The sequence below is a fragment of the Mchenga conophoros genome, linkage group LG16 (assembly GCF_057382185.1).
Source record: "Mchenga conophoros isolate Kocher_MC1m ecotype Shallow Benthic linkage group LG16, M_conophoros_male_GT1.1, whole genome shotgun sequence".
NCBI classification, from domain to species: Eukaryota; Metazoa; Chordata; class Actinopteri; order Cichliformes; family Cichlidae; genus Mchenga; species Mchenga conophoros.
In genome coordinates, this window is record NC_140541.1 from 19,224,979 (window position 1) to 19,251,385 (window position 26,407).

At 39.6% G+C, this 26,407-nt stretch overlaps 2 protein-coding genes across 3 annotated transcripts in view; one reads left to right on the forward strand and one right to left on the reverse strand.

Moving 5' to 3' along the window:
• On the reverse strand, positions 1–15,295 carry LOC146556619 (uncharacterized). The gene is made up of 9 exons (XM_085250151.1): positions 14,881–15,295; positions 11,693–12,043; positions 11,348–11,611; positions 3,643–3,969; positions 3,295–3,561; positions 1,132–1,464; positions 787–1,050; positions 492–611; positions 1–321 (listed from the first exon to the last, which is right to left on the reverse strand). Exons 1-9 carry the CDS (start codon positions 14,921–14,923, stop codon positions 251–253), a joined length of 2,040 nt encoding a protein of 679 aa, XP_085106277.1. The 5' UTR covers positions 14,924–15,295; the 3' UTR covers positions 1–250.
• The window catches only part of LOC146556620 (amyloid-beta A4 protein-like), a 17,991-nt gene continuing 6,845 nt past the window's right edge, over positions 15,262–26,407 (forward strand). Inside the window, exons 1-10 of one of the 2 annotated variants that reach the window (XM_085250146.1) lie at positions 15,262–15,579; positions 20,990–21,157; positions 21,246–21,375; positions 21,474–21,586; positions 21,843–22,033; positions 22,113–22,333; positions 22,511–22,678; positions 24,718–24,851; positions 25,275–25,349; positions 26,165–26,323. In XM_085250146.1, the coding sequence (XP_085106272.1) occupies positions 15,520–15,579; positions 20,990–21,157; positions 21,246–21,375; positions 21,474–21,586; positions 21,843–22,033; positions 22,113–22,333; positions 22,511–22,678; positions 24,718–24,851; positions 25,275–25,349; positions 26,165–26,323 (1,419 nt within the window). In that variant the 5' untranslated portion in view covers positions 15,262–15,519. The remainder of the gene's footprint in view (positions 15,580–20,989; positions 21,158–21,245; positions 21,376–21,473; positions 21,587–21,842; positions 22,034–22,112; positions 22,334–22,510; positions 22,679–24,717; positions 24,852–25,274; positions 25,350–26,164; positions 26,324–26,407) is intronic. The other variant, XM_085250147.1, reaches the window with a different exon arrangement.

Below are 26,407 nucleotides of genomic sequence, written 5' to 3' on the forward strand. Positions count from 1 at the left end.
GTAATGTGACACAATGTGGAAAAGTTCAAGGGGGCCAAATACTTTTGCAAGCTCAGACTTTACTCTTTACAAGGAAATCTGATAAATGGCATACAGAGAATAGACTCCTCCCCCTTTAGCTTCCAAAATAGATGTAGCTTCCATGAGCAGGAACAAAAGATGAAAACTAGATTTCGCAAACAGCCACTATTGCATCAGCAGTGATTAATCACCTCCTTTGGTTCAGAATAAAGTACATTCACATCCTCACTTAAAGCTCGTCTGAGTTTGTTTTTGTCTGAGAGAAGTCACCATTTTGCACATTTCTGTCACTGGGAAATCCTTCACAAAGAGAAAATGAAAGATTAAATTATTGGAGAGACACAGTAACAAAGTCAAATGTCAACAAACACTAGCAAAACTGTTAGTGGCTGATAAAAAGCTGCAGCAAGAGCAACAGAGTCACTCTGGTTTAACCAGTAATGCAATAAATGTAGCATAAGGAAACTCACTGTGAGACGTTCCACGACAGTACCAAATCAGCAAAAATCCAAGCGCCAACACAACAGGGACCCCTTTAAATAATATCCTGAAAAGGGGGTCCAGGCTGGTTAATGAATATAGATAATTCCCTGGAAAAAGAAAAAAAAATACAATAACTGATATTATGAAATGTTCCACAGTTGTGTGTATCATGACTATTACCGTCTTTGCATTTAATGTCACAGCACATTTATTGTAGTAGAAGTACCAGGCAACACCTCAGATCAATCTTTGCTGAAATAACAATTTAAAATGAATGATTACCAGATGGGCATGTGACATTGACTTGACATCTAGGCTCTGAGAGGAAGTTGCTTTCAGTCTCGAGTCTACTGTGAAAATAGTGGACGTCAGTTTCTTCATCCAGGCTGTATGTGGTAGAGATGTTAGTCGTGGTTGAATTTGACAGACACGTTCCATTCAAAGTCCACTGAATGTTAGGCTCTTTGTAGCAGTGAAGCTTTACAACACATTGGTAAACGTTTCCACCATTTGGGCGAGTCTCACTGTGCTGACAAATATGTGTCCCTGGTGAGAGACGATTTTTGTTAAAATTATGAAATTACATGAGTATTCAAAAATTGCTGGTAATCACAAATTACAACTTACCACAAACCACAAGATTCACAACAAAACGTCTGTATAGTGGAGAATAAAAACGACAACTGTATTTTCCCTGGTCTTCTTTTGTGATGTTTTTTAATAGAACAGAACAATTACTGCTGTCCTTATGAAAAAATGTTTCATATCGGTGGGACAGGTTGTCTTTAAAATCTAAGGTCCCATCATTATATCTGAAGATCAATTTTGCCTCCACCCCTCTCTCCTCATCTTTTTCCACTTGCCACTTGAAGTCCTTATTCAAATCTCTATTAGGGCAGTCACATGGCAGGAGCACATCGTCTTTCTCAAAGCCTTTGACAGTGACAGTGATGTCATCACCTGCAACAGAAAAGATGACCAATCATAAGTCCAGTTATGAGAATCACAATGTCAGTTTTCCTGCTGCATTAAATTATCAAAAGTAAACTTGACAAAATAGGAAAACACAGAACTTGCTGCTTCTCAAAAGTTCAATAATCACAGAGAAACTGAGGAACAACTTGTGGGCTTTACAGCTCTGCTGTTAGAGTCATTTTCAGATGAAAGTATTTCTCGTGGGAATCCAACCAGTGACTCTCCACTGTGCATTATATGTAGGATTTGCTGTATCTTCTAAAAGACTTGGCATAATCATAAAAACACAATTCAGTGATTTGAGTTCATCAATAGTACAAAAACTACACCTACACCTACACCCCCCCCCCAATTTTTTTCCACATGTCGAGGAGCGTGTCAGGCTACATTTCACTGTGTGTTATACTTGTATAACTATGCATGTGACAAATAAAGAACCTTGAAAACAGCACAAAGTCAAGTGTTCTGAAGTGGCCGACCTCTTATTTGCAACCATCGATTTTATTTATTGAAAAATCTGGGCAGAAACATTTGGGGAAAATAGTAAAGATACCAATAAAGAGAACAAGAAACATATCTTTATATTGTTTTCTTTCATTGAAGAGTGTGGAAAGAGTGAATAAATGAAAGAATGCAGGAAATAAGTTATTCAGTTATGTAAATGATAATAAATCAAGTAAAATAAAAGTTTGTTGTGATTTCATATCAACTGTGTTTGAGTTAATGCCATCAGTCTGCTGTAAGTTGCCAGTTACTGTTTCACTTCTGGAGTTTATTTCTTTGACACTACAGAGCTGGTTTGTTATATTTATGTAGGTTATAGTGAGTATAATAAACTAAGTAAGTAACTAATAGTTAAAGCTGTACTAGTTGTTTTCACCTAGTTCTTGTGTAATGTTTAGCTTAGTACATTCCTCCCTGTGAAATATTAACAATCAGCATATTTAACAACTGTACATTTCAAACAATCATCCGGCAACTCCACATTTTTCATTTACCATTCACACAATCACTCATGTTTGTGTTTGTTACTCTTGTTTCACTTTCTGATAAATCTCCAGTACATCTGCACAGTTCTTTGTGCTTCATGTTTTCCATCTGTTATTCTTTTACACTTCCTGTGATAACTGCCTAAATACTTCTATATTCAAATTATAATCCCTTCCATCGTGACAATTGCAGCATGGAATTTTGCAACGTGTTCTGGTTTAGGCATGAAACAAAGATATGTTTGCACAACCACTCCTTGTTAGAGATTTGAGCCTCACTTTGTTTGCATTTCTTCAGATTAAATAAAGAAAGTAGGGCTGCAGCATTCATCGAGTATTTCGAAGAATTCGATAATTAAAAAAAAAAATTATCGCCACAAATTCTTTGCTTTGATGATGTAGCGCGCCACTGTCACCATGGAAACCCACATTTGCGACTTAAACCAGACCTGCAATAGAAACGTATTTAGTAGCAGCGTTTGAATAAAAAGTCTGACCACATTAAGCCCACACAGCCTCCAGCTTTAAATAGAAAGCCTGGTAACACTGATATAACACTGATAACAGCAGAAGTGATGATGACCGCAAAGAGCAAAGGGGCGAAGCTGTTACCGAGACGAGGGCTGTGGAGACCGCACGCTTGAAGTACGGTGTGTACTATAAGTACGAGAAGTGCGGAAGTGAGAGGCTTGTGAAATGGGACGGTCTAGCCTTCGTCGCGCTGCCCAGGTTGCCTAGCAACCATGATACTAACCGGGAGAAACGTTTCATACAGCATCGTTTGACAGAAATGATGATGAAATAACAATTTAAAATGAATAATTACCAGATGGGCATGTGACATTGACTTGACATCTAGGCTCTGAGAGGAAGTTGCTTTCAGTCTCGAGTCTACTGTGAAAATAGTGGACGTCAGTTTCTTCATCCAGGCTGTATGTGGTAGAGATGTTAGTCGTGGTTGAATTTGACAGACACGTTCCATTGTTCAAAGTCCACTGAATGTTAGGCTCTTTGTAGCTGTCAAGCTTTACAACACATTGGTAAACGTCTTCGCCATTTGGAAGAGTCTTCTTGTGCTGAAAAATATGTGTCCCTGGTGAGAGACGATTTTTGTTAAAGTTATGAAATTACATGAGTATTAAAATACTGTTGGTATTCACAATGGATGACTTACCAAAAACCACAAGATTCACAACAAAACGTCTGTATTGTGGAGAATAAAAACGACAACTGTATTTTCCCTGGTCTTCTTTTGTGATGTTTTTTAATAGAACAGAACAATTACTGCTGTCCTTATGAAAAAATGTTTCATATCGGTGTGACAGGTTGTCTTTAAAATCTAAGGTCCCATCATTATATCTGAAGATCAATTTTGCCTCCACCCCTCTCTCCTCATCTTCTTCCACTTGCCACTTGAAGTCCTTATTCAAATCTCTATTAGGGCAGTCACATGGCAGGAGCACATCGTCTTTCTCAAAGCCTTTAACAGTGACGCCTTCACCTGCAACAGAAAAGATGACCAATCATAAGTCCAGTTATAAGAATCACAATGTCAGTTTTCCTGCTGCATTAAATTATCAAAAGTAAACTTGACAAAATAGGAAAACACAGAACTTGCTGCTTCACAAAAGTTCAATAATCACAGAGAAACTGAGAAACTACTTGTGGGCTTTACAGCTCTGCTGTTAGAGTCATTTTCAGATGAAAGTATTTCTCGTGGGAATCCAACCAGTGACTCTCCACTGTGCATTATATGTAGGATTTGCTGTATCTTCTAAAAGACTTGGCATAATCATAAAAACACAATTCAGTGATTTGAGTTCATCAATAGTACAAAAACAGCACAAAGTCAAGTGTTCTGAAGTGGCCGACCTCTTATTTGCAACCATCGATTTTATTTATTGAAAAATCTGGGCAGAAACATTTGGGGAAAATAGTAAAGATACCAATAAAGAGAACAAGAAACATATCTTTATATTGTTTTCTTTCATTGAAGAGTGTGGAAAGAGTGAATAAATGAAAGAATGCAGGAAATAAGTTATTCAGTTATGTAAATGATAATAAATCAAGTAAAATAAAAGTTTGTTGTGATTTCATATCAACTGTGTTTGAGTTAATGCCATCAGTCTGCTGTAAGTTGCCAGTTACTGTTTCACTTCTGGAGTTTATTTCTTTGACACTACAGAGCTGGTTTGTTATATTTATGTAGGTTATAGTGAGTATAATAAACTAAGTAAGTATCTAATAGTTAAAGCTGTACTAGTTGTTTTCACCTAGTTCTTGTGTAATGTTTAGCTTAGTACATTCCTCCCTGTGAAATATTAACAATCAGCATATTTCACAACTGTACATTTCAAACAATCATCCGGCAACTCCACATTTTTCATTTACCATCCACACAATCACTCATGTTTGTGTTTGTTACTCTTGTTTCACTTTCTGATAAATCTCCAGTACATCTGCACAGTTCTTTGTGTGCAGATTAAATGTGAACACAAAGTGCAAATCCCCCGTTCACTTGAGGGCACGTACACAGACATGCCGTCGGGTGCTGAAAGATGACATCTGACAGATTCCTAAGCTGCAGGTTCCGTCACTCTCAGACCAAAATTCACTCACAGTTAAAAAAAAAACAAAAAAACAAAAAACAACTTTACGTAATTTTACACATTTCTTATAATTTAACTCCAAAGAGTCATGCTGACAGATTTCTTTCTTTGTTACAGGAGCTTTTTCTTTATATTGAAAAACAGTTAAATATGCAACTTCTTTACACTGACAGAATAGGAAACTTCACCGATCCAGCCCGCTGACACCAAAGTGGGCTTTTTGTGGCCTGCAGTGTAAAATGAGTTTGACACCTCGAGTTTGGACATTAATGAATACTAAAAGCCTATGAGTTTGAATTGAATATAACTTTGCCACATTTAACACATAAGATTAAACAATCAATACTAATAAAAAAATTGAATAAAATAAAATGAAAGAACTAAACACAAATTTTTGCCTTCCTATATAGGTTAGACTTGAACTCAACCTTTTTTCTTTTTCTTTTCAAACACTCTAGGCTGTTTAAACAGTGGTTTAGTGGAATGATATGGTTGATGAAGAACACATTTCCAATCACGAGACATTAGCGGTAAATGTCTATAGAAAGTTTTGCCACTAAAAAGGAAAAGAATGTGCACTGCTGTGTTTTGCAAATTTTATGAGTCCATTTTTTTTTATCACAGATAAGGCGTGGACTAGAAATGTTTTGCAATGAAGCTCTGTTAGTCTTTTAGTCCAGGGTTAGCTTTAATCTACATCTGAGAAACTGGGTGAACGAGTCAAGGTTGAACTAACCTTGATACGGCTTTTAGGATGTCATTTGTTACAAAATGTATTCCTTTGCATTTCTACCCATTCAAGTGTTTAATGTTTTGACTATTAGATAAGAGCTGTGCAAAGTTAATATAATTATGCAACTGTCTTAATAAGACTAATAGGAGATTATTTGACATTGGTTGGATGTGGTTTTCATAGGATAATAATGTGTGTACAAAAAAATATGTGTGAGATATTTTTAATCCAGCAGCTCTGCAAACCTCTCTTATTTACGTGTCACAGAAGACAAGTTTTTACTGTACACTGACTTAAAGATTGACTGACTTTATTGATTTATACTGAGCAGTGTCAACAATATTCTACAACTGTGTTAGGGTTAGAAATTTAACACTAAGTAGTCCTGATTTTCTAACATTGAAAAATCAACACTGGCATTTCTGTGCACATTTTCAGGAAAAGACATATATCTCTTTGCATTTAAATAATTTGACTGACATGGAGACGTGCATACCTGCAGACACCGCAAAAAACGCGAAGAGAAGGAAAAAACGCATGATTCCTCCACGGGTAGACTGATGCTCGAGGTAGTCTGTACTTCCCAGCATGTGATTTATAATATGTGTGTTAGTCTGCTCTTCTAACTTTTATCCTCTTCTCCGTGCACCTCGAAGCACTTGAAAGGTCACAAATCCCCACTAGGGCCCACCTGTCCTGAACCATGGTTGCTGTTCATTGATAGGGCGGCCAAAACATTATCAACACCCAATAATCTCACCACACGTCAACACTTCTCAAACACTGTCAACAAAACCGCACATCGGAAACTTTGCAGAAGATTTGTAGCTGAGTTTTTGCATTTTATGTAACATTTAAAAAAGTTCGAATATGAAGAAACCTTTTGCTTTTATCATATTCATCCAAAGTAACCTTTGCAGCGCAGTCTGAATATCATCACATACATGTTTGCACAGTGTGCCATATCAGCTCATAGACTGTGAGTACTGCCATGTGTATAAGTTTCCTACTCCTACCCATAACACCAGCCGAATCAAAACACTTGTACAGATTTGCTGATGTGAGGTAGCAAACTCCTCTAAAGCGTAAATGCACTGAAGCTTACACCTGTTATGTTTAAATCATGGCGACAAACGCCCTTTCGCATTTAACCTTAAAAAGCATCTGACCACTTTCCCAGTCCAAACTGCCTTACCCAGGGTGGAAAGTCAGTCTTTTTCCAGATGTGGTTTCATTTCTACATGCTAGCCACTTAGCCGCTTGTGCTACTTCCTGGTGTTCTCTACATCACTTGAAACGTAGTAACTGGCATGTGGTTTAACGGTGTGTACCGCCAGATCTTTAGGAGAGACCGGGGATAGTTGTAACATTTTTGACATTTCTGGTTGTAGCTTGGAGCTCTTTTAAGGTGTGGATTCAAAATGTAATGCAAAGTATTTACATGTCTCTGCTATTAAATAGTGCAGCTATTTTCTCTGCAGCACAATTACTTATTGCATGGTGTGGTCTCAAACACAAAGAGTGAAATGTTACAATTAACCCCATAGTCTGGGTTAGTTGTAACATATGCTGGGATGAAATGTAACACAATGAAATAAGGGTTCTGACAAAATCTTAACATCTAACCTTTTTTATTCAACACCAGAATACACTTAGAACTATTTATGTAGCTGTGTGTGTGTGTGTGTGTGTGTGTGTGTGTGTGTGTGTGTGTGTGTGTGTGTGTGTGTGTGTGTGTCAGAATGCAGAAATCTAGCTTTTGAACATATTCCAACCCCCAAAAAAGACAAATTATGGAATTTTCAACAATTGAATATTTCATTCAATTTGGTTGGTCTTCCTTGAGTTTGGCCTCATTGGCTCAATGGGCATTGTAACCTACAACTCTTGCACCAACTTTTGAATATAACAATGAAGCTGAAAAAATGTAGTTGTGCATCACTTGTGTAGTTGTGCAATTCCATTGCAATGTCCATGAGAAGAATTACTTTTTTTCATGGCTTACATTGGTGTGGTTTGCAAAGTGCTTCAGAAAGATGAGGAAATCTGTTTCTTGCATCCACCCTGATTTATTTCCACTACCAGTACTTCCTACTGGCCCATCTCTGACAAAGTGGTCTGCATAACGTATGCGTCGGAACACAAACATTGGAGGAATTGTGTTGCCAATGGCATTAACCGCATATACAAAGGTGACCAGTGAACCTCTCTCTGCTGATGTCATTGCCCTAACTTGTTTAAAATAAGTTAAAGTAATAGTGTGGTAAGTTGTAACATCTGCATTATTGTTACAGCTGACCCAGACTCCTATAGCCATGAACTAACTAATATTACAGACAACTGCTAAAACATTAGCACTAAAGACCTACACAGAATATATCACCATATAGAAGGTCCTGAGTTCGATTCCATCATCAGGCTGGGGTTTTCTGTGTAGAGTTTGCATGTTCTCCCTGTGTTTGCGTGGGTTCCCTCCGGGTACTCCGGCTTCCTCCCACCGTCCAAAGACATGCAGCTTGTGGGGATAGGTTAATTGATTAATCCAAATTGCCACTAGGTGTGAATGTGAGCGCGAATGGTTGTCTGTCTCTGTGTGTTAGCCCTGCGACAGACTGGCGACCTGTCCAGGGTGTACCCCGCCTCTCGCCCTATGACAGCTGGGATAGGCTCCAGCGCCCCCTGTGACCCTGAAAAGGACAAGCGGAAGGGAATGGATGGAGTTTAACTGCAAAGTAGATAATGCTATTAGAAATTGAAATACATTTTTTAAAAATTACTTTTTGGCATAAAAATTACTTTTCTTCTTCTTAAATTGTCTGTGTTTGCCAAACTTTGCTCATTTTTCACATGTGATAGAAGAACTGAATTGGGCATGTATAGAATGAATCACATCATTTGAAACTTGATGTTTCCCTGATTGGAGAAATTGGAAGTGTTACAACTGACCCACGTTACAACTATCCGGTCTACCTATAGACGTGTGGTATCTACAGATTAACTGAGCCTCAGAGAGCGAGAGCAAAGACTAGAGCAATTTGCTGGTCTGGAGCATTCAGGTGTGCTCAGACACACACCTGAAGAAACCACAAGACTTCTGGAGGAATGTCCTTTGGATAGATAAGACCAAAGTGAAGACGTTTGACCGCCTCATACTCAGTGAAAAGTACAGTGATGGAGGGACAATCAATTCAGCTTGCTTTGCACCCACAGAACCTGGGCACCTTGAACTCCTCCATATACTAGAGTCAAATGTGAGGCCATCTGATTCCAAACACAAGAGGAAATCTAGAAAGGAGTGGTTTAAAAAGAAAAGAATAAATATGTTGTAATGGCTCAGTCGAAAGTTCCGCCCTCATCTCGACTCACTGGCTGTGGCAGGACCTCAAAAGAGCCATGGACGAATGACTCCCTGCAAACCTCAATGAATGGAAACAATTTTCAACAAACAGACGGTCAAATATTTCTTCATGATGTGAGAGACTGATAAAGTCACAATGATAAACTGGTTATACAATCTTTTGAATCTTAGTGTCTACTTAAAAATGAAACGGTTTAATATCTGAGGTTTTATTTACTTCATTTTAGAACCATCTTTTTTTTTTATTATGTCCTGATGTGATTGTGTCACATGACTGTACATTAGCTACAGCAGGCATCCACTGCATGATGTTTCTTTGTCACAACTAGAACAATTTTCAGTGGATCCTGCAGTTTTCCATGCAGGACTTTCATGTGATGGAGTACTCTGAAAGTGTGCTACACCGGACAAAAAAAAAAAAACAGGATCTGTGTTCTTCTAGAAGCATGTGGTGTGCATGTGTTCATTAAAGAGAAAAAGGAGAAATGAAAGCTCTTAAATAGACAAAAATTACCCATCATGCAGTTTAAAAAAAACAACTTTAAAAAACTTTATTGCTGAATTTAATTTTACAAATCAATCTTGAAAAAATATAGAAAGGTGTTGCAAAATATCTGACCAGATCTCAGGTAGATCGTGTGGATGTAAATCACACTCAGTTTCTATTGTCAGTATTGTGTGAACAACACTTCAACCTTATTGTATGTGGTTATTAAACATGTTAGAATTGACATTAAAAATCATACGTCAATATATCAGGATACAAAACTATACAGGGTGTTAAACAAAAACAAACATTATCAGCAACTTTGTAAAAAACAAGACAAAAATGTTTATTTTACTCTTGTTTATACACTTTTCTTTTTGGTGCTGAAAAAGGCCACACATTCACATTTCATTACACTCCATTCTTCAAATTTTGTCGTACTGTCCTGACTGCGGTCACAGTTTCAAGGCTGATGAACTAATTCCCAAAAAGCCAGAGCTGCACGGCGACTTAGTACAGTGATGTTTCACAGTTGAGTTAAGCAACATCATTTACAAATTTCTTGCATGGCACCTGAATGGGTTTTTTTTCTATTAACTATACATTATACACATTACCCTAAACCTACTTGTTTATAAAAGTGAAAAAAAAAACAAGTATTAAAAAAAAAACATTCACAGTGCTCCATGTACCAAAAAGACAGTTACAGAAGAACAAATTACATTTTTCCATGTCATCAAAGAAAAGAAGCCTTTACACAGAAACTTACGTTTGGTAATAAAATATATACATTTCATACATAACAAATTAGTATTTAAGTACATTGAGATAAACAACAAGAAAATATTTTGGTACAAATATTAGACTTAGGGAAAATAAAGCCCATAACCGATTAGTGCAGCAATGTCAGAATAATGTTGAGTAAACTAGTTATGGTACATATATAAAATATGTAAATATGGCATATAATTCAGAGTTTACAAGGAAATCTGATGAATGGAATAGTCTCCTCCTCCTTTAGCTTCCAAAATAGATGTACTTTCCATGAGCAGGAACAAAAGATGAAAACTAGATTTCGCAAACAGCCACTATTGCATCAGCAGTGAGTAATCACCTCCTTTGGCTCAGAAGAAAGTACTTTCCCATTTTCACTTTGGAGCTCGTCTGAGAGAAGTCACTATTTTACACCCATTTTACACATCTTCCCTCACCGGAAAATCTTTAACAAAGAGAAAATGAAAGATTAAATTATTGGAGAGACACAGTAACAAAGCCAAATGTCAACAAACACTAGCAAAACTGTTAGTGGCTGATAAAAAGCTGCAGCAAGAGCAACAGAGTCATTCTGGTTTAACCAGTAATGCAGTTCACGTGGCGTTACGAAACTCACTGTGAGACGTTCCACGACGGCACCAAATCAGCAAAAATCCAAGCACCAACACAACAGGGACCCCTTTACACAATATCCTGAAATAGGGGTCTGGGTTGGGGTCTTTGCTGGTACCTGACATTGAACTCATCGCTGGAAATAAAAAAAATTATAATAATTGATATTATGAAATGTTCCACAGTGACCTGTATAATAAGTGTTACTATCTTTGCATTTAATATCAGAGCACTTTTATTTTAAAAGTACCAGGCAACACCTCAGATCCATCTTTGCTGAAATAACAATTTAAAATGAATAATTACCAGATGGGCATGTGACATTGACTTGACATCTAGGCTCTGAGAGGAAGTTGCTTTCAGTCTCGAGTCTACTGTGAAAATAGTGGACGTCAGTTTCTTCATCCAGGCTGTATGTGGTAGAGATGTTAGTCGTGGTTGAATTTGACAGACACGTTCCATTCAAAGTCCACTGAATGTTAGGCTCTTTGTAGCTGTCAAGCTTTACAACACATTGGTAAACGTCTTCGCCATTTGGAAGAGTCTTCTTGTGCTGAAAAATATGTGTCCCTGGTGAGAGATGATTTTTGTTAAAATTATGAAATTACATGAGTATTAAAATACTGTTGGTATCCACAATGGATGACTTACCAAAAACCACAAGATTCACATAAAAACGTTTGTATTGTGGAGAATAAAAACGTTTGTATTGTGGAGAATAAAAACGACAACTGTATTTTCCCTGGTCTTCTTTTGTGATGTTTTTTAATAGAACAGAACAATTACTGCTGTCCTTATGAAAAAATGTTTCATATCGGTGGGACAGGTTGTCTTTAAAATCTAAGGTCCCATCATTATATCTGAAGATCAATTTTCTCTCCACCCCTCTCTCCTCATCTTCTTCCACTTGCCACTTGAAGTCGTTATTCAAATCTCTATTAGGGCAGTCACATGGCAGGAGCACATCGTCTTTCTCAAAGCCTTTAACAGTGACGCCTTCACCTGCAACAGAAAAGATGACCAATCATAAGTCCAGTTATGAGAATCACAATGTCAGTTTTCCTGCTGCATTAAATTATCAAAAGTAAACTTGACAAAATAGGAAAAAACAGAACTTGCTGCTTCACAAAAGTTCAATAATCACAGAGAAACTGAGGAACAACTTGTGGGCTTTACAGCTCTGCTGTTAGAGTCAATTTCAGATGAAAGTATTTCTCGTGAGGATATGTAGGATTTGCTTTATCTTCTAAAAGACCTGGCATAATCATAAAAATACAATTCAGTGATTTGGGTTCATCAATAGTACAAAAAGAGCAGAAAGTCAAGTGCCTATAGCTTAATAAAGTGTTATATTTATGTAGGCTATAGTGAGTATAACGAACTAAATAACTAACTACTAGTTAAAACTAGTTGTTTTCATGTAGTTCTTGTGTAATGTTTAGCTTAGTACATTCCTCCCTGTGAAATATTAACAATCATCATATTTAACAACTGTACATTTAAAACAATCCACCCGGGAACGCCACATTTTTATTTACCATCCACACAATCACTCATGTTTGCTTTTGTTGCTCTTGTTTCACTTTCTGATAAATCTCCAGTACATCTGCACAGTTGTTTGTGTGTTTCATGTTTTCCATCTGTTGTTCTTTTGCACTTCAAGTGATAACTGCCTAAATATTTCTATATTCAAATTATAATCCCTTCTATTGTGCCAATTGCTACATGGAATTTAGCAACATGTTCTAGGCATGAAACTATACATGATTGCACAACCACTCCTTGTTAGAGATTTGAGCCTCAATTTGTTTGCATTTCTTCAGATTGAATAAAGAAAAGACATCGAAAGAAAAGAGCTGAAAGAGCTGATGATAACCAGACGATGTAAACAGACAGCTCTGACCTGACAGTTCAGGTCATCTCCAATAAACTAAAATAATTAAAACAGTCAAGGCAAAGGTCTTCTGTGACTTTTTACTGGATTTTACAAAGTAGGCGTGTTTGTTTCTGTATCTATAAATAATCAAATTCTTTTAATCAAAGTATTTCTCGATTCTGATGAGAAAGGTTTCAGATTTTTTGGGGAGAATGTATATATGTGCATTCAAATTGCATCTCTGAGGATTCGCATTAGGTTTAGTCATTACTAAATACTAAAAATGTATGAGTTTTATATATATAACTACATGTAATTGTACCACATTTAGCACATAATTTGATTTTTATTATTGATTGTTTAATCTTACGTACAAACTGAATTAAAACAAATACTAAAATGAAAGAACTAAAAACAAATGATTGCCTTCCTATACAGGTTAGACCTGAACTTGACCTTGTTGTTTTAACAGTGGTTTACGGTTGAAGAAGAACACATTTCCAATCACGTGACATTAGTGAAAAAACTTTCTATGAACATTCACTGCTAAAAAGGAAAACAAAGTGTAACTTTTATGAGTGTTAAAAGATGTGAACCTTAAGTAATCTAATAGACTTTACCACAGCAGCCCAGTAGTTACTCCCACTTTAGCTCATAGCTAAAAGTATGATTTAAAAAACCAAAAAATGATTGCAATGTCTTTGATAAAGGAAGAGCTAAAGCTTTCATAAGTCTTAAAACTTAAGTTTCACAGATTAAGGCATGAACTAGAAATGTTTTAGTCTTTTAGTTCAGAGTTAGTTTTAATCCACGTCTGGGAATCTGGGTGAATGAGTCAAGGTTGAACTGACTTGATACGTCTTTTAGGATGTCACGCACTACAGATTTTATTGCTTTGCATTTCTACCCACGCAAGTGATTCACCTTTCTGATTTTTAGGTAAGAGCTGTGCGAAAATTAACATGATTATGTAACTGTCTTAATAAGACTATTAGAAATTGTATGATGTAGTTTTCATAAGGTGATAATGTGTGTACAAAAAAAATGTGTGTGAGCTTTTTTAATCCAGTTTTGATTATAAAAGAACAGCTTTTCAAACAGCTCTTACACTGTGGTATTTTTAATTGCTGTAGCAGAACATGTAATTGAATTGTTTAAACTATTTATGATTTGGTTACTCATTGAATGTGGTCTTAACTTCATCTAGTTCACACATTAGTACTTTTGGCTACTCCCCAGGTGGACGGATCTGTGTTTGATTTGGCACAAATTCTTCACTGGATTTTCTGATCCAGGCTGCCAAGAGTGAGCTCCTGCAATCAAACTGGGGATCTTTGCACATAAAGCAAACATGTGGAGCACTATCATTGTAAGTGTGATAGAATTGCTCCACCCAAGAATAAGTCTCATAACATCTTGACCAAAGATGTCTTAATGGACCGTTGATGCGACTCAGAATAAACAAGCAAACTGGGAGTGTGTTGCTGAATACCTCCAAGAGGGGTCAAGGGAACCCAGCTATGAGCTGAAACAGGGAGGGAAGCATAAAACTCACGACTAGCATTAAGTCTTAACTTCTTAAGTTCAAGAGTTTACTTTTGTGTTAAAAGCTGACATGAAAGTGTGACCTGGAAACGGACAACCGATTAACAGATGAAGGTCTTTTAAGCATTTACAGCAAATATAATGCAGAATTAACACTCAAGAAACATCGTGAAGATTTTTTGTGTTAAATCAACACTTTTGAAGTTGAAGATTGACTGACCTACTTAATTGATTAACACTGAGCAGTGCCAATAATATTTCTACACCGGTCTTAGCGTTATAAATTTAACACTAAGTCGTGCTGATTTGCTAACATTGAAGAATCAACACTGGCATTTCTGATGTGTACCCTTTTTATGAGAAGAGAACGACATAAATCTCTTTGCATTTAAATGTTTTGCTTGGCATGAAGACTTACCTGCGGACACCACAAAAAACGCGGAGAGCAGGAAAAAACGCATAATTCCTCCACGGGTGGACTGCTGCTAGAGGTAATCTGTACTTCCCAGATTGCGATTGATAATCTGTGTTAGTCTGCTGTCCTGATCTGCTCCTTCTGACAACACTTTCTGATGCTACATTTTCGAGAGCTCTGTAACTTCTGTGCGCCTCGAGCCAAACCACTCCACTTAGACGTCGTGTTATTGGGAAATGAAAGTCCTCTCCGGAATACCGTCACACTACGCCTATAAAAGGAAATCAATCACTAACGCGGCGAAAGTCTCGCCACCTACTGAGGACAAAGAATATTAAAACACTCGTGGGTTTGGACATTAGAGACTTGCAGCATAAATGTATGCAACACAATCTTATTTGAAATAGGTGATGTTGTAGTTGTTATTGTAAAGGTTCTCAATGACATGTAAGCGCGTGCGCACACACACACGCGCTCCCTCCGCCCGCTCCCACCAATCCAAACACATCCTCCAGCCTCGCGCCGTCACCGGGAGCTGGATCAGCAGGATCAGGACTGCGTCGACGCATATTCCGACATTTCTCTTTGTGCAAACGGACAAATCGTGAACATAACGGCGCTGCTGGACACCGGGAGGACGGTATGGGGGAGCACGCGGCGTTTCTGCTGTTACTCGCGGCGACCTTGACGCTTTCATCCGAGGTGAGTTTAGCGGAGAAACCGCAGCCTGTGGCGGCTAACCGTTACCTGGGCCAGACTCTTATGCCACCGTAGCTGTCAAACACTAACCCCGACACCCCCTCTCCATACACACACCGTGTTTAATCTTCATAACGACTATTAAAAAATAACATATGCAGATTAGATGGAGTCATAACAACACGGCGTGGCTGCTAATGGATGACATAAGAGCTATTAGAAGGTGCTGCTGCCAAAGATAACGCGATGTAAGGGCTTGTGAGCGGCCCACGCAGCCTTTAATCCTATAAATGGATGTCCTCTGTTTTTAACAGAGGTGAAAATATGCCCTGTGAATCCACCTTAATCGCAGACCTGCAGTGTACACACACAGAGTCGCTGCGCAAAATAAACCACCAAACCAGGAATGTCAGCAATGCTACCGCGGCCTACCGTTAGATGTCAGTGGTTGGTATCTTGGCCCTGTCATGTCGGATGTTATTAATCACGGAGTGTTTTTTTTTCCCATTCTTCTACTACTCATTAATGTTTGATTTTTACGTTAAGAGAAGTATTAACAGTTTAACCGCTACGCCTTTCGCCGGGTTATAGCACCGAGAAGGGTGTAGGGAGCTAACGGTGGCTAGCTTTTTTCTAGAAAATGACAACACAGCTGTAAATGTCAAGTCCACTGTTAAATACATGGACGGATTTAAACCCAGTACCATTCTAGAAAAACAAGAAGGGTTGTGTGTAAATAACCCAGCTGTGTCCGGTGACACCAGCCTTTTATTTATTTATTTATTTTTATATAGCGTAGATAATATCGCGCTGGGCCGCCTGGTCCAGCGGAGCTGCGGGGCGGTGAAACTGCTGAGGAGAATGGAAAAAGGATGCAGCCTTATTAGTTTCACACAAGCAAGATGGCGCCTGCAGCTTGGTGTTCCTCTGATGGACCACAGAGGAATATGTTGCCCAGGACAGCTGGAAAAAAGGATGAATGGGCACCTGTAAATCAATTAGTGCATTTTTCCTCATTGTCACGTTACATTCACGGCGAAGGGGTTGTTTTTCACGCTGCAGGCTCACCAGCCCCTGTGTGTGGTGCAGTGAAAATGTCTCCACAGCAAAATTATGCGGTACACACTATCGACACCATACCCGTGTCTGTCGTGACATTTGAGCTGCATTTGTTTTGTAACGTTGAAATCAGCATTGTGCTGCCTTTTACGCACCAAGCCTCCGGCGATATAGAGATTATAATTTTCCACGAGGTTTGTCACGGTAAGCATACCGAGGATTGTTTTACTCTCTTGCCAGTTTAGTTTACCCCAGCACACACAAGCCTATTATGCTGTAGTGATTTCGCTTTCTCTATTTTTGTTTTGTTTGTTTTGTTTTTTTTTTGTCGTAATGTGAAAATGATATACAAGCCCTGCAGCACCAAAATACATTAAGTTATTTTAGGGTAATCTTGGATTGGTTTACTAGTAACATGCGGCTTTATGAAAAACTGGTTGAGGCTTAAATATGAAAACAGGCAGCGTCACTTTGAAAGACATAAATAAGTAATGGAGTATATGGTAGTGCTGTGATAACGCAAATTTGATATCAATGTGATACCAAGTAAATCAAGGGCCAGTGTTGCCTATACTTTTAACCAGGGAAGGCAGTGTGTCATGATTTATCAGAGTCAGAGAGACTTTATTTATCCCCAAGGGGCAATTAAGATACAACAGAGCAGCATGACGTTTAAGAACGCAAAACTGTTCAGCTGACTGGCCGGTCGACCACACGAGCAGCGACCCAGAAGGAGGAGAACTCCCCCCAGACTGAGCTCCAACAGGAAATCAGTTTGAGAAGGGAGGGGGCGGGAAGCGGGGGGTGGGTCTGTGTCAGTGTACATGCGTACGTGTGCGTGTATGGGCTCAAATTGTGGTTAGAAATATTTTGTACTTGTAAATCAGGATTTGTATGTGTAAAAAGAATTTGTGTGTGCGTAAAAAAAGATTTGTGTGTGGGCTTAGCCAAAAAAATATGTGTGAAACTGCATTCAAGTTGCAAGTTACAAGTATGAATTTTGACCCTATTTTTCTTCTGTTTGTCCAATGTCATGTCAATCACAAATTTAACTATCCAATCAGAGAACAGATGGGTTTGGCTATTGGAGGGGTGCTTTATGGAGCTTCAGGTCCTTGAAGGGAATAAATGCCCTTTTACATGCCAGCAGTGCAGCACAGCGTTTTCCTTCATCACCACGAAGGAAAACAGTCTGTGGTGGTCCGAGTTTTGTGTCACAGGTTTATGTGCTTAATACAGGGACCTCCAGAGCCTTTTCAACAGCGTCAGAGTCAGAGATAGAAACGACAAGGAGCAGGTGCATCTAGTACAGGTAGAGCTGCTGCAAAAACCCACAGAGCTCAGCAGCCGGGTCAGCCCTGACTTTGTGTTAAACTCATCCTAAAGTAATAATGGTATTTCTAACCACTGATATACCACAACTTGATCCTTTCAACAGCTACTGAAAGTTAGGGGACCTAGCTTCTATCGGATATTTACATAGAGATCCTCTAGCTTCCAACTGTATTACCCTTCAAGGACCTGCAGTTCAAAAAAGTGCCCCTCTGACAGACAAACCCATCTATTCTCTGATTGGATAGTTAAATTTGTGATTGACATGACATTGACCAACCAGATGAAAGGAAGAAAAATAGGGTCAAAATTCGTACTTGTAACTTGAAACAAATCTTTTTTACGCACGCACAAATTCTTTTTACATATACAAATCCTGATTTAAAAGTACAAAATATTTATGACCACAATTTGAGCCCATATGCGTGTGTGTGTGTTTTCTCCGTGTTCAGCCGAGAGGAAGTCTCCCTTTACTCGATTAGGCAAAAGTCCACAATCTTTGGTCAACACGGGTGGCCTTGAAGGAGGTGGGAGAAAGTCACAAAAACAGTTTTGTCATCTAAGGGAGAATTTTGTTATTCCTATCAGCTTTTGCCTTGAGCATCCAGCTGGTGCCAGGGGGCAGAATGAGGTGAGATGGTAGTTGTTTTGGTCAGTGCGAACAAACTGCATCCAATTTTGCAGTTGGTCTAATGTCCATCACTGGCCACCAGGTCTCTCAATTCCCGATGCAGTGTCACCTCAAGATCTTATCCATATTGCAGAGCCATGAGCTTCTCCAAGATCTTATCCATGTTGCGTTCAGTAAACACAGTCTGAGTACTCACAGCCCTGCCCATTGTTTATCATGTTGGCCAGCCTTATGGGAAACGTCTCCGCAGGACAATCGGGCTCTCCCAAGCCCCGGCTTCTCACCGAGAAGAGGTTGCTTTATGATCTAAAGCATCATCAATCTGCAAATTGTACAATGCAATACAGTTTTATGTGTATAGCAAATTTAAAATCAGAGGTACACCAAAGTGCTTCACAAAATCCAGTAAAAGTACCGGTAGTAGCAAAATACAAATGCAAATAAGCTAGCAGGTAGAAAGCATTGATTAATTAAGCATACAAGGTAAGCAGATATCAAAATAAAACTTCAAAGGTAAAATCAATACAAAACATTGTTCAACAAAACAGAAGAAAGGGGGTTCCATGAGAGTATACTTACAAGAAGCGTACTCTAGATAGCCAGGAAGGCTAAACCAAATAGATACGTTTTCAATTGAGATTTAAAAGTCTGGATCGAATCAGACACGCAAATAGCTTGTGGGAGATTGTTCCAGATGTTAGGTGCAACTGGAGCGAAAGCACGGTCACCTCTGGTCTTTAGCTGTGACCTAGGTTGCACCAAGAGCAATAAGCCTGTTGATCTCAGTGCTCTCCTGGGAATATAGAGGCTGAGAAGATCAGTAAGGTAGCTAGGTGCAATATTTTTTATGATTTTAAAAGTAAGCAATAAGATTTTAAAATCAATGCGATATTTAATGGGAAGCCATTGTAGGTCAAAGAGAATTGGGGTAATAGACTCAAACCTACCAGTTCCATTTAAGAGGCGTGCCGCAGCATTTTGAGAAAGTTGCAGTCTATGTAGAAGGGCAGATTGGAGACCAGTGTATAGGGAGTTGCAGTAGTCTAATCTAGATGTGACAAAGGCATGAATATGTTTTTCAAGATCCTCATGTGGTAAGTATGGCTTGGCTTTAGAGATTAGACCTAGTTGGTAAAAACTAGGTTTAACTACAGAGGACACAAGAAGGTTTTTGAACACATTTTGATGACCACTAAATCATGATTTTCACAGCTTTCAGCTTTTCATGTAGTTTGAGACTGCTTTTTTGGGGTGAGACCTGGAATGCACATCTGCCCCTCTCTGAAGTGCTTTGGGTGAACTTCTGTTGTTTAAACGTGCTATAAGCTGGAATAAAGTAAATGTGACAGTCAACACAAAAAGTTTCAGACATTTTTTAAAATTAATATTTGAGCTTTATTCTTACATTTCCAAAAGAAAATATTTTTTTAACACAATTCAGTGGGCTGTATACTGAACTCGGAGGGTAGAAACAAAGTATCGATCCTATTGCGCTCGTATCGATCCAATACTAGTACCAGCGTTAGTATTGATGCTACAGATATTTGGAGCGAGACACCCACCTAGTATATGGGGTGAATAGCTATGAGTGGAATGATGTGCCCTTCACCAGATATTAAACCACACACATCCTCAGTTGATATGCCCCAAGAAGATGTAATTAGAAATATAAATAAGTGAGTAATTGGGTAACATAATGCAGACCAGGCAGAACAGCTACTAGAAACAATGGGTTATGACATGCATATTCACAGGAGTCTAATTATGTGCTGTTATTCACAGGCAAACGCATCATAATGTCAGAATTAGTCATTTAATAATTGGCAACAGTTGGCTCAGAGGCTAGCGTTTTGTCAGTGTGCACCATCAGCTTTTTTGTGTTATCTGCCAGAAAATCAAGGCCTCACAAAGGCGAAAACACATAGAGACTTCCACCAATTGTGTCCCAAACAAAAAGGATGGAAAAATATGCTGATAGCAGTATCCTATGAAATCGACTGCCAAACCCGGTTCTATGGAAAGACATTATTTATACCTTATGGGGGGTTTTTCGTAGCTAGAATTTAATACCTTGTAGATTACTTTTATTTTCCCTTCTGAACACTCCCATTGTACTTTAACTAATGGAGTAAAGCCAGACTTGACAGACAGATTAAGAAAACAAAAAATGTGCTGTTCTATGGCAGTAGTATTGTTGAGGAATTTAAAAGCATTCATCTTTATGACTTACTAATCTCACTACTTTATATTTGAAGTATGCAGTAGAATGACTTCAGAGGAACTTGGTACATACAGTATAAGCTGCATGATGAGATATTTATGGATACGCTATACTTTAGGGAGTTTGGTAGTTTTCGTTATTGTTCTGTTTTATACTTTTTCTCTGTCCAGGTGCCAGATGATGACTCGGTGGGTTTGCTAACCGAGCCCCAGGTGGCCATGTTCTGCGGGAAGCTCAACATGCACATCAATGTGCAGAGCGGCAAATGGGAGTCCGACCCTTCTGGTACCAAGAGCTGCATTGGCACCAAGGAGGGCATCCTGCAGTACTGCCAGGAGGTATTTCAACCGAGTAAAACAGCACTGCAGAGAGAGAGAGGTATGAAGTATTGCAGCAATAACATTCAAATCTCCCATGTTTGCACAGGTGTACCCAGAGCTGCAGATTACAAATGTTGTGGAGGCCAACCAGCCTGTCAGTATCTCCAACTGGTGCAAGAAGGACCGCAGGCAATGCCGCAGTCATGCACATATTGTGGTGCCACACCGCTGTCTGGGTGAGCTTTTTTTAGTCCCTTTGTTACTGAGTGTGTTTATGCATGGTTGCATCTTTAAAAGTGTACAATACATGCAAAAAGGTGTATTTCTGTTGCAGTAGGAGAGTTTGTGAGTGACGCCCTGCTCGTTCCCGACAAGTGTAAGTTTCTGCACCAGGAGCGTATGGATCAATGCGAGAGCCACCTGTACTGGCACACTGTAGCCAAAGAGGTGAGGAGGGTGGCTTTTTGTGTCTGTTTGCTTCCCTCATTGTCCTTCTGTTTCTGTGGTAGCGCCACTGTATGACTCAGTGCTGTCAGCCTTCCCTGGCACTTTCTTCTGAGTTATTCTTGTCCTTTTCTGTGCTGTTTATATTCAGTAAGCCATAGTTCAGGTTTCTGGGTTTGCCGCAATTAGCTCTCATAAGGATTAAACCGATTGAACATTATGGTGTTTGATTTTGGATGCTGTGTGCTGTTAAAATTAGTACTGTGGAGACCGCTCCATGAATCTCCACGACTATGGGATGCTGCTGCCATGTGGTATAGACCGTTTTCGAGGGGTGGAGTTTGTGTGCTGCCCGGCCTGGGCTGAACGGGAGTCAGACAGCGCACAGCTTCAGGGGGAGGAATCCGATGTGTGGTGGGGCGGAGCTGAGAGCGAATACTCTGATAACAGGTACGATCACAGGTGGACTTTGACTCGTTTCTGTGCACGCCTGTTGATACAAAGGCTGAACCACCCGTTCTGACCGCAGCATGACCCGCCCAACGGACATACAGCTGGCCGCCAGGGAGGATGACGAGGATGTGGAAGAAGAGGTGGAAACGTTTGAAAGGGATGACAACGGGGATGGAGAAGAAGACGACGAGGAAGTCGATATGACGGATGACCGAGATGGCGATGAGCCCAACGCTAACATCGCCATGACAACAACGACAACCACCACCACTGAGTCAGTTGAAGAGGTCGTTAGAGGTGAGAAATGAAGCAGTTCTGCCCTCTTCTCACTCTCCTTAAGTTTTTTTGTTTGTTTTTTGTTCATGGTTTGATTTCCATCATGTGTCGCTATGTTGAGTTACTTCTGTCTCCCATAAAATTCCAAACCTCACCTTTTGCATTCATGTTTAATTTGCCTATGTGTACATGTCTCAGCGGTTTGTTGGGCTCGTGCTGAGTCAGGCCCATGTCACGCCATGCTGGAGCGTTGGTACTTCATGCCTGAGACGGGCCGCTGCGCCCCCTTCTTGTTTGGGGGCTGTGGGGGCAACAGGAATAACTTTGAGTCGGAGGAGTACTGCCTCGCTGTCTGCAGCAGCTCGTGTAAGTCCCAGGACTGAAGCTACAACCTGAAGTGTCCACATCAGGAGCCTGATTACTGTCCTCAGGCTGCTACAGACTGTTTCTCTGGCTCGCTCGTTCTTTCTGTCTCTCACTGACCTTACCGTCTGAGGCCTGTTAACCTTTCAGAGCACTGACAACTGGCTGTAGTTTCATTCATTTCATCATTTTTTCCATCAAGATAGAAACTGTATTTTTGAATTGGAAAGCAAAAGTAGACACAAGAAGAAGAAAAAAGAGGGCCACAACATTACAAGGCTGTGAGCAAACCTAGTTCAAAAGGACCAAATCATTGTTAGTTCTACCGGAGAAAAAAAAGTCTTTCAAAAGTCAAAAGTGAAAATGTGGCACACATACAGTGTACCAAATAACTGCTGACACTCTGGGGAATATTGCTCATTTTGTTTTTTAGGTAAAAAGAGAACCCCCCCCCCCCAACTCTAACATTAACCCTCTCAGGCTCAAATTAAACCTTTTGTTGCTAATGCACAACCAAGTCCTGCAGTGGTACTTCTGAGTAAAAAAAACTCATAAAATATGTATGTGGGGTAATCAGAATGTTAGTTGCAAATCGGCAACGCCTGCCTCGAGAGAGTTTAGCTGCTGCCTTTGTTATAGATTTCACTGTAGCACACACGGTTCAAACACAGCGTTAAACAAACACATGTGGGGTTTTTGGCTAAGAGTGCAGCTCAAATGTTTACATAATTTTCAATAACATTCTTTTGTGTTCTTAACAGGTGTAGCTTGCACAATAGTGTACTCACCTGTGGTAGCTTGATGTTGAAATACATCCTCGCTGGCGTTAACAACAGATAACGTGGCATGTAGATTTTTTTTTTTTTTTTTTTTTTTTTTTTTTGGAAATCCTATTTTCCTAGTTAGTTTTAATGTGTGAAATCCTACAAATCAAACTAATTTGCATTGAAAAGTGACTTTAACATTATATAAGTAATATTGTTAACGTGTCAGCAGGCTTCACAGATCTGTGATTTCACTGCTTCTTTGCAATTCAGATACCTCTTTATGAGAACTCCCTTATAAGTCAAACCCACATATGAAATATGAAAAAAATAAATTTCATTATTTAAAAAGGCTGATTACTCCCTGAAACCTCTGGACACTGTGGGTTTAAGCAAATCACTAAAACAGGGTTAATTCTGCTTAATTAGAATGATAAACGAGGGATTAAATGAAGATAAACTGCAGTTTTATTAGTGCGTGACTCAGTGCCAGCAGTGTTTTGTTTTTGTTTTTTTTGTTTGTTTGTTTTTGTTTAGTTTAGTTTAGTTTTTTAAATCCTACTGGCCAACGGGAGAGTTTCCATGGTGCAGAGTGGCCATGACACAGTCGTTCACCTCCAAACCATTTAATCACTCATTGAATCATTTCTAACCCGCACCGCTGTCATAACAGTGTGAAGACCCAACGGTGAATGCCACCTTGTGTCTGCATGCGTTTCTATACCCGTGTGTGTCTGCATGCTTCACACTGCAGTGTGTGTTTGTAAAAGAAAAAAAAAATTGTGCCTGCAGCTCTGTAGTAGTGAAGATTCCATCGGTGTGTCTTAACCAGATGTGTGTTGGTGGTGTGTGTGGAAAAAGGGAATGCACTCTTTTAAGTTTTAAGCTGGTTTCCGTTTCCTCACGGCGAAATCATCAGCGATACAGTCGGCCCTCATCCTGACTGAGCAGTCCTTATCTCCATGGTCCCACATTCAACAGACACACAAAACTGTGGGAAACACTTCACTTTCTGTCCCCTGAAATCCTGCTTATCTCTTATGTAAATATTTACATAGAATTTCCATTAATTTTCTGTGTGTACCTAATCTCTCAAGTCCCTAACCCACCCTTTCATCAAACAAGTGGAATTGTTTATAACTGAATGCATTGTGGGTTTCCAGCTGACCGATTTCAGTGTTTTTCCTGCATTTAAACATCTGTCTATCTCTGTTCTGCACCTCAGTTTGCTTTCAACTGCTCTGTGTTTAATTCCCATCTCCCCGTACTCTCATCCAGTACCAACAATGGCCCCCAGTCCTCCAGACGCTGTGGATCGCTACCTGGAATCACCCGGTGACGACAGCGAACACACAGACTTCCAGAAGGCCAAAGAAAGCCTGGAAGCCAAACACCGTGAAAAGATGTCCCAGGTGTGTGTTTGTGTGTTTTCTTATCGTAAGCATTCCTCTCAATGTGATGTAGACCAGCGGTCTCCAACCTTTTTTCGCGCCACGGACCGGTTTATGCCCGACAATATTTTCACGGACCGGCCTTTAAGGTGTCGCGGATAAATACAACAAAATAAAACTAGTACCGGTACCGAAAAACAAAAAAAAGATGACACACGTAAAAAGACCCAGGAAAACCGAGTTAACGATAAAAACGATAACAAAATAACGCTGAAAACCGATTAAAACCCTGAAAACCATACATTTCACACCTGAGCCTCAACTCTCGCGGCCCGGTACCAAATGACTCACGGACCGGTCCGAGGCCCGGGGGTTGGGGACCGCTGATGTAGACCATGACAGAAGCTTAAACGTCTTGCTTTTTCTTTCAATCTGACACTTCAGGTTATGAAGGAGTGGGAGGAGGCTGAGAGGCAGGCCAAGAATCTGCCTCGTGCAGACAAGAAAGCAGTCATCCAGGTAGGAATCAGGCCACAGTGTCTGCTGTAAATGTCTAATTGCCAAAAAGAGTTACATTACATACATATACATTACATAACTGAGATTTATATTATCCAGGACAAATTTGGCAAAAGTTGAAGAGAAATAGAATTTAGAGTTTCTTGGTTACGGGTGCATTTATAAGGGAGATTACATTTAAAGCCAGTTAAGTGAGTTATTATATCTTAATTAACCCTAATGAATTGAATGGATTTAAATGTCCATGGAGTTTGCGATGGGGAGCTAAAAATAAGATTTAATAATTGTAATTGACGATGTGTCAGCTGATATTCTGAAAAGGGTCAGCGAGAGGTTAAACTTACACTTGAGCAGTAAAAGGACGATGGGGTGCTGTCGTCATCCCGATGGGTGGCTGGGCGAGCAGCATGGACATCCAAGTTTATGAACAAGACAATTCAAGAATGAGGCAACGTAAAATTTGAAAATTGATACCATATGTGCATCTACTAAAATACTTGACCTCAAGGTCCACATGTCAAGTCTTCTGAAAATCTTGTAAATGTGATAACTCAAGAAGGCTGAGGAGTAGCATTGGAGGTCGTCAGTATTTTTAACCCTGTAGAATACATTTCAGATAAATAAATGATGATGGCCAATATCAGCCTGTGATACTTGTTAGCCAATATATCTGTCAGGCCTGAGGTTGAAAGTGTATCATTGTATTTAATGGTGGAAATAAGACAGACCTCTTCTTTCCAAACACATGTTTCTACCGTAATGCAGTGTGGGTATTTGTTCATATACCGACTGTGTAAAAAGTACTGTATCTGCAGCACTTCCAGATAAAGGTGGAGGCTTTGGAGCAGGAGGCAGCGGGGGAGAGGCAGCAGCTGGTGGAAACCCACATGGCCCGGGTGGAAGCTCTGCTGAACAGCCGCCGACGCCGGGCTCTCGAAAATTACCTAAGCGCCCTGCAGGCCAATCCTCCACGGGTACGTGCACGTCCCCACACACCTAACAACATCCTAATAACAGGAACGCTACATTGATTTAATACTCTAAATTGGTGCCAAACA